This window comes from Dipteris shenzhenensis, chromosome 8 (genome assembly GCF_047967505.1).
Source record: "Dipteris shenzhenensis isolate YYH24624 ecotype China chromosome 8, Dip_SZ_1.0, whole genome shotgun sequence".
NCBI lineage: Eukaryota > Viridiplantae > Streptophyta > Polypodiopsida > Gleicheniales > Dipteridaceae > Dipteris > Dipteris shenzhenensis.
The window spans coordinates 55,785,043-55,798,190 of record NC_141603.1 but is presented as its reverse complement, the minus strand read 5'-3'; the positions used below and the strand labels follow the sequence as shown (position 1 = coordinate 55,798,190).

Genomic DNA, 13,148 nt, shown 5'->3' with positions numbered 1-13,148 from the left:
ACTGGTTTTCTTGCGTTTGCTGCATATTCTGATTTCTACCATGGCCTGCAGATCGGCCTCCTCTACCTCTGCCTCTACCTCTGCCAGCATTTGAGTAGAAGGCAGTTTCTTTTGAAGTTCCTGCTGAAGAAGATGCACCCCCATTTCTCTGCTCTTCAGAAATTAGAAGAGCAATCAACTCCTCAAAATCAGGAAAGTTTTCACGGACGGCAATGGATGTCCGGAACTGTGCATAATCCTTTCCTAGACCATTCAAGGTCACAGAAACCAAATCGTCATCATCCACTGGTGACCCAATGGAAGCAAGTGCATCTGCAATTTTCTTCACTTTCATGTGGTAGTCATTTATGCTCAAATTTTCTCTCTGCACATTGTGCAACTCCTGTTTGAGTTGCATTTTCCTGGCTTGCGTATTTGTGCTATACATTTTTGCCAAAGTATCCCATGCCTCCTTTGGCGTATTTGCATCCTGAATATGCACAATCATGGAGTCCGAAATACTGATAGATAGCCAGTACATAACTTTCCTGGCTCTCTCATGCCATCCTTTGAATGCCTGCATTTCCTGTTGACTGGGAACATTAGGAAGAACAGGTTCTTCTTCATTTCCTGTAATGAATTCCCAATAGCCTTTTCCCATCAAGAAATTCGTCATTCTAAACTTCCATGCCTGGAAGTTGTTCTTGTCAAGCTTTTCAGTGACAATCTGTGAAAGAGAATCAGATGCCATTTCAGAACACTGCAAAATATTCTGTCACTGCAAAAAACACAGCTTTTGCCTCACACGGGCAGATCTGCAAAACTGACGAAAGTGGTATTTCACCACACAGTCACTTCCTAGTGACGATTTTGCATCAACAGGCAACAGGCATGAATCTGCAACTCCCAATATCTCTGCACACAGGCATACGATGTAATTTCTGCGGCACCTTTCCACCGACTAGCCGTGCAGTGGTCGCACAGCAAAAAACAGGGCCTTTTTCTGAGTGCCTGCGAAGAACTTCCGCCTTCAAAATGGGCCCCGAAACGGCCTCAAATCAGAAAAATAAAGTCACTAAGGGCTACGCCCCGTCCCGCAGCATATACTGTACTCTCGCCACACTGCGAAGGGCGTCTCAATCTGAACCAGTGCACTCCTGCACTTCTAGCTATGCTACCTGCAGAGATTTGCTCCCAAACTCGAAATAGGAAAGCACCACTTGTCCTCTTACCAAGACACCACGAACTTGGCTTGCTTTCTTGAGCTCCTTACCACGAACAAGGCTCTGATACCATGTGAAGATAGTGGGAGAGAGGGAAGGAGTCTCACTTGCGGCTTTCTCACAATCACAAATGGGGGAATACACACAAAGGTGGAGGCTGAAAACAGTTTTCCTCTTCTTAGTTGTGAAAGCCAAAAGAACTCAAGTACAAAGAAATAGAAGAACCCTATATGTGGGTCTCAAACCAAACTCAACTAACTAAGGTGGCATACTAACTGAGCCACAAACTAGAGTAGATAAGGATAGCTATCATCCAGCTATTATTCGTGGGCGGTGTACCAACCGCATCTCCAGCTAACAGGTCGGTGACATAAATGCACAACAGTCACCCTGGCATATCGCGAGTGGAGCTCGATATCTCAACATGCACTAACACACAAACACAAAAATTAGTGTATTTTCGGTATATATAATTTGTATGTGTGTGTGTGTGTGTGTTTGTGTAGCAAAAAAGAAAAAAGGTGCATGGGCACCACTTGGGCACCTAACTATGAGCATGCATGAAAACTTGTAAGACAGCATAGTCATCTTGCCAAATTTCAATAAGTACACCAAAATTAATGCATTTTTATGTTTTTTTACAAGTTTGTGAGGATGCCATTTAGTGGTTATAATGAGTGCTATAGGTTAAAAATCAAACATGAGAGGGTTTGTTCTCATACACTTGTTTAACGTTGTTTGTTTGAGAAGAAGGATCAAACAACTCTAATGAGGTAAAACAATGCATGGGGTTGATAGGAATACTTGGATACCAAAATTGGATAATCCACACATGAATTTATGGAGTTAAAGAAGTCCCTGAGTGGGGATGAATCATGTGAAAGAATTTACTAAATATGTATCTTTACATTTAGATAAGGTGGATTCGGGTGAGCAGACTGTCAACCTTTTGGCTTGACATATTAATGGTCGAGAGGGACTTGGGAGAGATTCCTATTATACTAGGTAGTATGTCCCCCCTGACATTTTAGATATCTATTATCACCTTCTAGGTAGTAGATGGTGCATGGGTGAGATGTGATGGTTGATAGAAATATTTACAAGTCCCAAACTAGATTTTTATCAAGACCATGGGTTCCTCCTCATTTCCCCAAGCCATAGATGTGGCCTCACTAACTAACATTCTCAAGGTAATGCCTTGCTTAGTATACATGGACTATAATGCCTTACTATGTGAAAGGATATGTTCTAGCTTACTTTCGATGTATAAATAGATGTTGGAGAGAGAGAGAGAGAGAGAGAGAGAGAGAGAGAGAGATGTGATGGTTGATGGAAATATATAGATGTGATGGTGGGACAAATGTGATGTTTTGATGGAAATATTTACAAGTCCCAAACTAGTTTTTTATTGGTGGTATGCATTCCTCATTTCCCTAACGTAACAGTGTGGCCTTATGAAGTAATGGACTCAATGTGATGCATTGTACAGATTACAATGTCTTAGTATTTGAAAGGATGTATTGTGGCTTTCTTCATACGTATATAAATTAAAGAAAGAGAGAGAGAGAGAAAGAGAGAGAGAGAGAGAGAGAGAGAGAGAGAGAGAGAGAGAGAGAAAAGGGGCAAACAGCCGTGGACGAGTAGGCACAAGGCAGTTGGGGGTCAAACACACACACACACACACACACACACACACACACACACACTTACTTTCAATCACCAGGCCAGGCCCCTAGGCACACAAGAGGCGGGAATAGTAGGGTGCCCAGATTTGCATGCTCACCATGAACACCCTCTTTGGGAAAGACTAATAATAAGGGGCTTAGCACCTCCTTAGCACATGGGAAGAAATAGGATGGGAATGGGAAAAGGTGGTCCCAAGTGGTCCCATGTATATCCTATTTCCATCCCACCATGTGCTAACAAAAAAAGAACTAGGGATGGTTTTAGGAGTGAAAGGACACATGGCATCATTTCATGTGTTTAAGAGGGAGGGACCTTGTGGGGATAAGGACACATGTCATCCTTCCATGTTTTTGAATCCCTAAAAAAGTGGAACCCATTCTGGCTGCCAAGGTCTATAGGCCATGGTCCAGGATGGGAGAAAAAGTGGCCACTCCCATTCTAAATCCATCCTAGACCAATGATGACAAAAATATTCCCATCCTAAACCCATGCTAGCCCCATCCATGTGCTAAGGCCTAGACTCTATCACTAGATGGACATGTTCTAACGACTAGAGCGGATTCTTTTTATTAAAAAAACCTTAACTACTACTACTTCTTCTTCTTTTCTCCAATAGCACAACTTCTTCTTTTCCGATAACACCACCACCACCAGCAGCAGCTATGGTGAAGCTTGAGATACCCACCGCCAAGCTCAACAACGGAGCTCTCCTCCCCCTCATCGGCTTGGGCACTGCCTCAGCCCCCATGGATCACTCCCTCGTCCAATCTTCCATCGCTGCTTCCATCGAGGTTCGCATTGCAGCATTTGATGTACGCCTTGTCCCTGATCTGCCCAATTCGCCTTAATTCACCTCTTCTCTGCAGGTGGGTTATCGCCACTTCGACACCGCAAGCCTTTACGATAGCGAAGCACCCCTTGGTGCCGCTCTGAATGAAGCCATCGCGGCAGGCTTCATCAAACGTGAGGACGTTTTTGTGACCTCGAAGCTTTGGTGCTCAGACAATCATCCAGACGACGTTATCCCTGCCATCCAAAAGTCGTTAAAGCAAGTCTTTTTCCTATTGCCCTTAATTATGTTTTGCACGCGCTCGTCGGTGCCGCTAAAGATGTGTTAATCGTCCATCCTGGAGTGTGATAAGAACTGCGCGGCTCTTTCCTTGCGGTTTCTGTAAGTCTTGTTGTTCATTGCGATCTCATTATCTTCTAGGAGTAAACAGTTGCAATTGCAGTTTAACGATATAACTGTTGTGTTCCTGAATGGGATCTTGTTGGAGGAAACAGGTCATTGCAACTGGACTACTTGGATCTCTACCTCATCCATGCACCTTTTCGGTTCAAGAAAGGGGTGGGTTTTCCACCGGGTGGCCCAGATGATATCCTTCCGGTAGATATTAAGGGCACTTGGCGAGTGATGGAAGAATGTGTTCGAAACGGGCTCACCAAGGCCATTGGCGTGAGCAACTTCTCGTCTCAACAAATCGAAGACTTGTTGGCGTACGCTGAGATTCCTCCGGCAGTGAATCAGGTGCATAAATTCATATTCATGATTTATAATGTTATGGGGGATTAGTTAAATGAATGAGACCTATAGTTTCTGTTTCTCGTTTTTTTTGAAGAGGGCAACTTGAGAAAGCTGCTCCAAGCAGTCAACTTGGTGAGTTTGCTGCTGCAGGTGGAGATGCATCCAATTTGGCAGCAGCAAAGTTTGCGAGAAACATGCTCCAGGGCAGGTATTCATGTCAGTGCCTACTCCCCTTTGGGAGCAGCACGTGCACCTTGGGGTTCAATGAAAGTCTTAGATCATCCAATCATCAAGGAGATTGCGCAGAAGCATGGCAAGACTGCGGCTCAGGTCTGTGTTGGTATGGGTACTAAATGAAGAAAACTGGTTGAGGGAAAATCGTCCATCGTGGTGCATACTAGTCTTTAACAGAGAGTTCATTTGGTGTGCAGGTGGCATTGCGATGGGCACTTTCCCAGGGAGTCAGTATTCTACCCAAGAGTTACAACAAAGAAAGAATGCTGGAAAATCTTGAGGCCTTCGAGTTGCAGCTCACGGATGAGGATCTGCTTAAGATTGGATCCATCAAGCAAGAAAGGACTCCAGAAAGGAATATATTTGTGGCAGAATGATGATCTTATTGGAGAAGTACTTGTAACTCAAGTTAGCATAGTCCTAAGTGGTCTTATTTTTCATAATCAGTACGTTACAATTGCAATGGACTTATGTTGGGTGTTACTTCATTTTGTAGTGAATACAAACCGGTTGAGGCTCTTGCCATTTTTAAAGTCTCTCTCTTCTTCTTACAAAAGCGTCGAGCATACTCAAGGATTATGCTAGTGAGCTTAACATGACCAATTTTCTTAAGTTAAAGATACACTTAACATGGGACTTGCATTTCCATCGGTACCCACTATGTTATGCATTAAGTGGTCTTGAATAAACCTTCAGGATTTTTTTCATACAAAATAGTTTATTTTGTCAATCCAAAGTCCATTCCTTAAAGTTTAAGGTCACAATGGATTCTTATTTTCAAGACCTTCCAAAAGACTACCTAGACCATGAAAATTTCTTAACAAGAATCTTGCTAAAATTGTTCTAGTGCTCACTCTTAATCACTAAATTTCTACATTCCAATTTCTTTCTCTTTCTCTTCACATAAGCCCTTAAAGTATCTCTTTTGGGGGCCTAAATTTACAAGCACTTTTAACATGCCGTTAAGAGATTTCAGTTATTTAACTCTTTTTCATACAAAATGGTTTATTTTATCAATCCAAAGTCCATTTGTTAAAGGTTAAGGTCACAATGGATTCTTATTTTCAAGACCATCCAAAAGAGTACCTAGACCATGAAATTTTCTTAACAAGAATCTTGCTTAAATTGGCATTTCTAGTGCTCACTCTTAATCATTAAAGCTCTACATTCCAACTTCTTTCTCTTCACATAAGTCCTTAAAGTACCTCTTTTGGGGGGCTGAATTTACAAGCACTTTTAATAGGACATTAAGAGATTTAAACATGTAAAGTAGCATGTCCCCTCTTCGATAAAAAATTGAAAATCAATTGCATTAGTTCGCCCCCCTCATCGATGCGGGATTAACATAATCTAAATGGGGTTGCCAAAATGCAAAAAATGAAGCTATGGCACTAATTGGCTCCCCCAAAAACACCGATTGCCTTCTTGGGGTTGCAACTCTTTGCTAGTTGCCTTCTCCTCGTGAGCTGCATCACCTTCCCCTTTTTTCTCCCCTTCTTCCTTCACTCGCCATGTCTCTCCCCCCACTCCTCTCCCTCTCACCTTCTGAGCCTCTCTCTCCTCTTCCTCTCCCTTTGAGCCACTCGGACTTCTCCGCTCATTCTTTCCCCACCCTAACAGCTAAACTTTTCCACTCTTCCTACTTGCTAAGCCACTCCCTCCTCTTCCTCTCTTCCTTACCACTCAACGTCTCCCTCCTCTTCCTCTTCCTCTTAGCCGCTCCGCTCAGAGTCTCCCCACCTCACTGCTCCATTGAGATTCTCTTCCCTTCGTAGGTTGCCCGTGCTGCCCCAGCTAGATATCTTCTTTGTTTGTGCTCTTAGGCTTGCCAGAGCTCACACAAGTAATACTCCTTCCTGGGCTTGCCTGCGCTAGTGTCAGCTTAGGGTATGCTTAGGTTAAGTTGGTTGTTTCAAGTCATACTAGTTTGCAGGTTAGATTAACGTATGTTAATAGGTTTGCACTTAGCTTGATGTTTGCAATTAAGACCCTCCTATCCTATCCCTCCTAGGATTTTTTGGGAGGAGAGGAGGCTAGCATGGCTACGAGGTGGGAGATTGGGACCCCCCACACTCGGATGCTCCTTTCAACATGTGGCAATCATGTAGGCTGCCCAACAATTCATTCATAGCCTAGGGAATTTTAAAGTCAGGGCCATTTAGTAGTATGCTCATTCATTGAAGGGGAAATTTACATTCAAGGGACTTAAGGGCCATTTATGGATAGGAGGAGGCTAAAAAATAACCTTTATAATATAACTATGGTATGTGACTTTTGAATTCAAAATTAGGACATGTATACGTACGGAAGAGGGATTAACAATTACACAACAAAGTGAAAATTCAAATATAGGAGTACTTTAGATGTGCACTTGCTTGGACGTGTTTTATGGTTTTTACATAGCGATTGCCTCAGGCTAGACTCTCTACATGCTAATGCGAATGCACACTTATGTGAGCACTCTATTAGTAGTTTTAACTAGTGCGCACTATCTAGTAGCAGGATAAGCTATTTGTCTTCACGTTTTCACTTTCTCTCAAGGTATCATATGTTCTAGCTCAAATCATTAGTAATTCTTACCCCCTTGCCTTATACTCTTCGAGTTCTAGTTGGACTTTCTCCTTATTCTCCCATCAACTGTCTTCCCTTATGGCTTTATGCTTCCAACACCCATACCTACAAACTTGAAAATTTGTCTAACACCAACTATCACATATGAGTGATCAAGATGGGAACATCAATGACTCAAGATGAGCTTAAGGATGTCGGTCACTAGAGCTTTTTCATAACCACCTACTCCTTCTACCATTGCTTCGGCATGTATCCCTAATACTACAGTATGTACCTCAATCATGATTGCATATTCCCCAACTGATGTTGTAAATGGATGGATCTTGGCCAATGCCAAAGATCCAACGTTGCCTCATCTTACTTTAGCTCAAAGAAAGTGACTTAGTGCCTGACTTCATTGACCACTGGAAGGGTTTGCTTGATGAAACCGCCACGGTTGGCCTCAAAGTCCATCATGTATAGTATGTCATGATCTTCTTTCTACGTTAAATACAGTATTAGTAATTTTGGGAAAATCTCGATATTTTGGGAAAATGACATTGAGAGAGAGAACCTTACACTCTCCCATTTTAGGATCTCTTCCTCATACTCTTCGCATCCTTCTGACCCATCTTCATCTTGGCTCAAGCACAATGGATCTCTTGTTTCATACATAATCACTATGGATCTTTAGTTAGTTGCTGTGTCCATTGTTTTGTTAATTTTAGGAATCCCTTGTTGCATTTATAGTGGCTCTTAGACTAAGAATGACAAATTCAACTAATTTTGGATTTTTTAATTTTAGAGAAGTTAATTTAGAGTGTCTCATTAATTTTAGCATATGATCTTTATTTATCTCATTGATGTCATTTTAATGAGAAAATAAGTGAGATGTTTCATTAACTTTGGGAATGAATTATTTGTTGTCTAAACTCAAAAAATTTATTCAATTGCAACATTCCACAAGCCACTTAATCACCTTAAATTATTGAGTATTTGATAATGAAAATCTAGAAAACATTGAAATGCCATACAAGAGAGTTAACTTTGTTGAATTATCAACACATTTACATTATAGATGGTATAAAGATATAATGCCATTTGTTTAAAGCAATGCCCTGACTTAAGCTAAGCTTGTTATTCATCATGACATTCTCAATGGAAATTGTTACATAGTCAACCAACAGGAACAAAATGAGCTTAACTACTCAATACAAGACAATATTGAAAGACAAAAACGCCTTAATACAATTGAGTTTTAGCTCAATCTACACTCTTATCGATTACTTCATCGACCCCTACTAGGCTTGCTTCTGCTTTCTCATGCATAATAGGTGGAATTTTAAAATTTTTGGGCTTCTTCCCTCCTTTTGGTGTCAAGTTCCATACTATTGAGTCATTAGGAAAAAAGGAAGCTCATTTGGGGACCCTAAGAGGAATTCACAATTTCTTCAATTTTTGTTGGTTCGAAATATCCAACAACAATAAAACACTCAATAAAATATACACAAGTACTATAAACATGTCAGAGGATAGAAGAATAAAGATATTCCTTTATATTCAACATGTAGTATTCCACGAGCTTTTGCATTTTATCCATAATCTCTACTCCCTCGTTTTCAAATCCTACAACATTGCTAAAGTTTGTGGGTGACAAAAATAAAGGTATGCATGGATACATCATAGCTCAGTTTGATGTTTTGCAAATGTTTAAGCATCTCGATGAGCAAGAGGCAAACAAAAAAATGCAATAGATAGCCAAAACATCTAGATTGAAAGAGGAAGTACACAATGAAATTGAAGAGTATACAAAGATGAAAAAGAAGTTGCTGAGAGCAAGATTGAAAGCAACCCCATTGGGGGATAGGCTTATAAAAAGAAAAGTTTGCAACCTTGCAGAATTGAAGTGAGAAGTGGAGGGTGCAAGTGGCGTTTTCAAGAAGTCTAGTAAGTGGCTTTTGCTATTTGGAATGTAGCTATGTTCAAGCTTGTTACGTGGATGGAAATCAAGCGAAGCTCTTACGTGAACGTGCTATTTATAGAAAATTTTTGGAGCCTCAAAAGGAGAGTGTTGATCCGAATGCTCTTTGAGTGAAGCAAATGAAAGGTCTATTTTCAACTACTATTGTGAAAGAGATGATTGAGAAAATAAGTTTAACACCATCAAATGCGACATTATGCATCAGTTTGTGGAAAGCAACAAAGTTGATGTGAACTTAATCCTAGAGGCTCTTGATGAGAGTGGAGTTAGCAGGAAAGGTTACTCTTCTATTTTTAAAGCATTATCATCAACTTTAAAAGATTAGAGGATCAAACGTGTGCTTCTTCTACATCTTGTCGAAGTATGGAAGTTAAGAGGTTCACTCAACCAGCAAGTAGATGATTTTATTGGGCATTGGTTGCATATTGAGGACATATACAAAGGTAACAAAGGTAGCACTATGTATAACCCTTGGAGCAATGTTTTTGTTGACCTTGAATAATTACAAGGAAGGATGGTTGAATTCTATGGAATTACATTTGAAGAGTTCCAAGGATGACTTTTATTTGTTATTAAGCTGGATGAATGTGAGATTGTTAAGGAGAGAAAGATTAAAAGAGTCACCATCATGCTTATGAATAGAGTTCTTGATCCATCAATAGCAAAATGAGACTCAAAATATTTCACTGTACAATCAGAGAAGCACATTTGGTGGTTGGGTGCATTTGAGGTAAGCACAAACTTGGACTTTGAATGGTTTTCCATATTTTAAATGTGTTGATCTTTGATTCTATTTATATTTCCTTGATGCTTTAATAGGGATGGATTTTCCAACGACAGGTTATCATAGAGGAAACCAAACATATTTTGGGTGTTCCATCAGAAAAAAATACAAGCAATCATCAAACAATAAGTTTGAGGGAAACTTCATGTTGAGGGAAAAGGTGATTTTCAAGTTGATTGGCATATGGGGGGACCTCAAGATCTTGAAGTGCATGTTCAACATAAGCAAAGGAGGTAATTATAAATCTCCATGCCTTTACTGCAAGGAGCCAGTCCATGTCATAGATCCTAAATGGTGGAGTAGAGATCCTAATTGGGATAAGATTGATCCAGAATTCAAAGCAGTCTTGGAAATCCCTTTGTGCAACATCCATATATCCACTTTGCATGATTTATGTCAAATCATTAGAAAGTTGATTTTTTAATCTATTGGATTTGCTTGGAAGCTTCAACCAAAAAAGCATAAGAAAAATCAATTGCCTCCTTAAAAGAGTTATTAGTGGACATGGTCTTCATGGAGGAGATGTTCATATCATAACAAACTTGAGAAGTTAACAAATGGAAAGGATGTTCCCATCAAACCATCAGTTGGTGGAGTCACGTTTAGAAGGTTTTTATCATAACCACAAAGAGAAGGCAAGCTTGGTTAATGGCCAAGATTTGTTTCGAGGGTGAGATATGGCCAAAGATGATGAGGTAGATGGTGTTGCTAGAAATGTGAAAGCAAAAGTATGGAAATTGTTGGACAAGCTATTCATACTTTGTGAGAAAAGTACATGGACCAAGAGAAATCACCATTAGTCAATAAAACAAGCTTGGACACGTTGCAACATAACACACTATATCGTAAGCAAAACTAATTTGTACTGTAAGGCAGCTGATTTTGGTACTTGTTAGCACAAAATTTTGACACACACAACATTTTGGAGGAGTAGTGAGGGTAAATAGTCTTAAAGAAGTATTTCAATGGTTCTATCGATGTATACTACAAAGGTTAAAAATAAAGAAATAAGTTGCATTATTACAAGTTGAATTGCCTTCAACATGGCAGAAAAGAAAAGAAGAAGGCAAATCCTGGACAACTCAACATCTGCACAGAAACATGTGGAATGGAGGCAGTCAAAGATCTTCATGGATCAAAAATGGATTGATAGGTGGCTTATGATGTATTTCAAGAAATTTAATACAATTCAAATTTAATACAAGTTCAAATTCACTATCTTTTGTTGTAGTTCTTTGTATCAATAGGAAAATACAACATAATTGGTTTTCACTCTTTTGCTTCTTTCTCATTGAGCTGCCCTCCTTCTATTGATTTAGCCTCTGGAGTTGAGACTGACTCTCTAAACCTTATAAGATGGTGCTTCCCATAACCATTGAGATGTATATGATTTTTAATTCCATGTGCTAGAGCATACATGGTGTAGGTGAGAAAGTAACTTTTTGCTAGTTCACTTGGTAACCACCAAGAAACGTTGACAAAAATTTGAAAAAATAGACATCCTCTCCATCGTTGCTTTATTGTCTATGGTAAACTAAAATCTTGGCGGAAGACATCTTTTTGATATAGTGTGAAAGGGTAGACAATTGTCCAAGTCCCCTTTCTCTACTCCCCATGGATCTTTTAAGAAAACTATCATCTTCAATATATAGCTGCAATATCAAATAGATAATAATGAGAAAGATTTATGTTGGTCATAATAAAAATGATTTTGCAAAGAAAAAAATGATAGTGTACCTTAATGTTATCATCCTCCTCCAAAATTTTATATTTCCAGGATACTCTCTACTTTTCTCTATTCCTATACCTTTGGTTGAATATTCATCTATACTTTGACTTGATTGAAGGTCTCATCATCTATCTCCTCGAGAGTTGTGGCTTTTTGAAAGCACATAGATAGGGCTTCCTTGGGGTCAAATCTATCTTCAAGAATCATCAATTCACATCCTCAATTCCAACCTCTTTATCTAAATTCATCATCCTCAGTTCCAACTTCTTTGTCTAAACTACAAGCTTGAGCAATCAATGCAATGGCTTAATCTTCTCTCAGGTCAAAGAGAATGAGTATGTTTGATAGCAAATAATACTCTTGACCTTGAATAGTAAAGGATGGAAGCATGGGGATAGCAAGACTACATGTCTCAAAATCTAGTCCTTTAGTAGAGACTTTCTCCTTTAAGTGCTTTTGGCTTTAAAGCGACAAGATCCAAAGGTGCATCCTTTTTACTCTCTTCTTCAAGATTAATATCTTGCTCTTCTAATATGTGTGCCTCTTCAATACTATCATATTTTTCTTCAAAAAATGTTTCTTCTTGAGGATCTTCATCAACATCTTCTTGGAGCTCCATAATAAACATGTAGAAAAATAGCAAAAGAAAGACTCTCTTCTAAGAGCTTGCATCTTTTGGCATGATTTGTGCAATTTGCCTTCTATATTTGGGGCAAGGTATCAAATCTCTTGCTCATAGGGAATATAAGATTTTGTTCCTTTATCAGATCCTTTATGTGAATGTAAGCCTTGTCCTCTATGACCACCCTACCTTTCTATATAACCCTTTTAAAATTTGCCAGCTCTTCTTGTTGATGGTTCTGATCACTCACCTTGCTAACTAAAAAATGCTCGGTTTAATTCCCAAACCAGTGCTATGCTTCATAAAGATTATTTCTCTTACAATCCTAAGATAGGGGTGCTCGGATGTAGAATAGGTTCCAACAATTAACACTGGAGGCTGGGGCTAGCTAACAGAAAAGAATCGTGTGATGACGCGAGAATATTGAGTTATTATCTATCATCTATCTCCTCGAGAGTTGTGGCTTTTTGAAAGCACATAGATAGGGCTTCCTTGGGGTCAAATGTATCTTCAAGAATCATCAATTCACATCCTCAATCCCAACCTCTTTATCTAAATTCATCATCCTCAGTTCCAACTTCTTTGTCTAAACTAGAATGCAAAAGAAAGGCATGGTTTGATAGGAATCTTAAATCCAAAGACATCAAAGAAGTTGGCTTGGTCTTGTTATACAATGCCAAGGTACACAAGGGAAAACTCAAGTATCTAGGTCAAGGACCCTACCGAGTAAGAAAAATAAATCCCATCAGAGTTGTGCTACTAGAAACATTGGATGGAGTCCAATTCAACACAACCATAAACAAGAGCTGGCTAAAGCGCTACTACTTCAACACGC

At 39.6% G+C, this 13,148-nt stretch overlaps 1 protein-coding gene across 1 annotated transcript; it reads left to right on the top strand.

Moving 5' to 3' along the window:
• The first annotated feature begins 3,492 nt into the window (after window positions 1-3,492).
• Window positions 3,493-5,150, top strand: LOC147899699 (methylecgonone reductase-like). Its single transcript, XM_087378268.1, has 5 exons — window positions 3,493-3,679; window positions 3,755-3,936; window positions 4,173-4,416; window positions 4,564-4,743; window positions 4,845-5,150. The coding sequence occupies exons 1-5, from the start codon at window positions 3,551-3,553 to the stop codon at window positions 5,022-5,024; spliced, it is 915 nt and encodes a 304-aa protein (XP_087234394.1). The 5' UTR covers window positions 3,493-3,550; the 3' UTR covers window positions 5,025-5,150.
• The last annotated feature ends 7,998 nt before the right edge of the window (window positions 5,151-13,148 follow it).

Bases quoted from the DNA above. Each gene is read 5' to 3' on its own strand.
- LOC147899699 (XM_087378268.1), top strand. From the start codon at position 3,551: ATGGTGAAGCTTGAGATACCCACCGCCAAGCTCAACAACGGAGCTCTC. The intron at 3,680-3,754 runs GTTCGCATTGCA...TCTTCTCTGCAG, and splicing joins CCATCGCTGCTTCCATCGAG to GTGGGTTATCGCCACTTCGA. The intron at 4,744-4,844 runs GTCTGTGTTGGT...TTTGGTGTGCAG, and splicing joins ATGGCAAGACTGCGGCTCAG to GTGGCATTGCGATGGGCACT.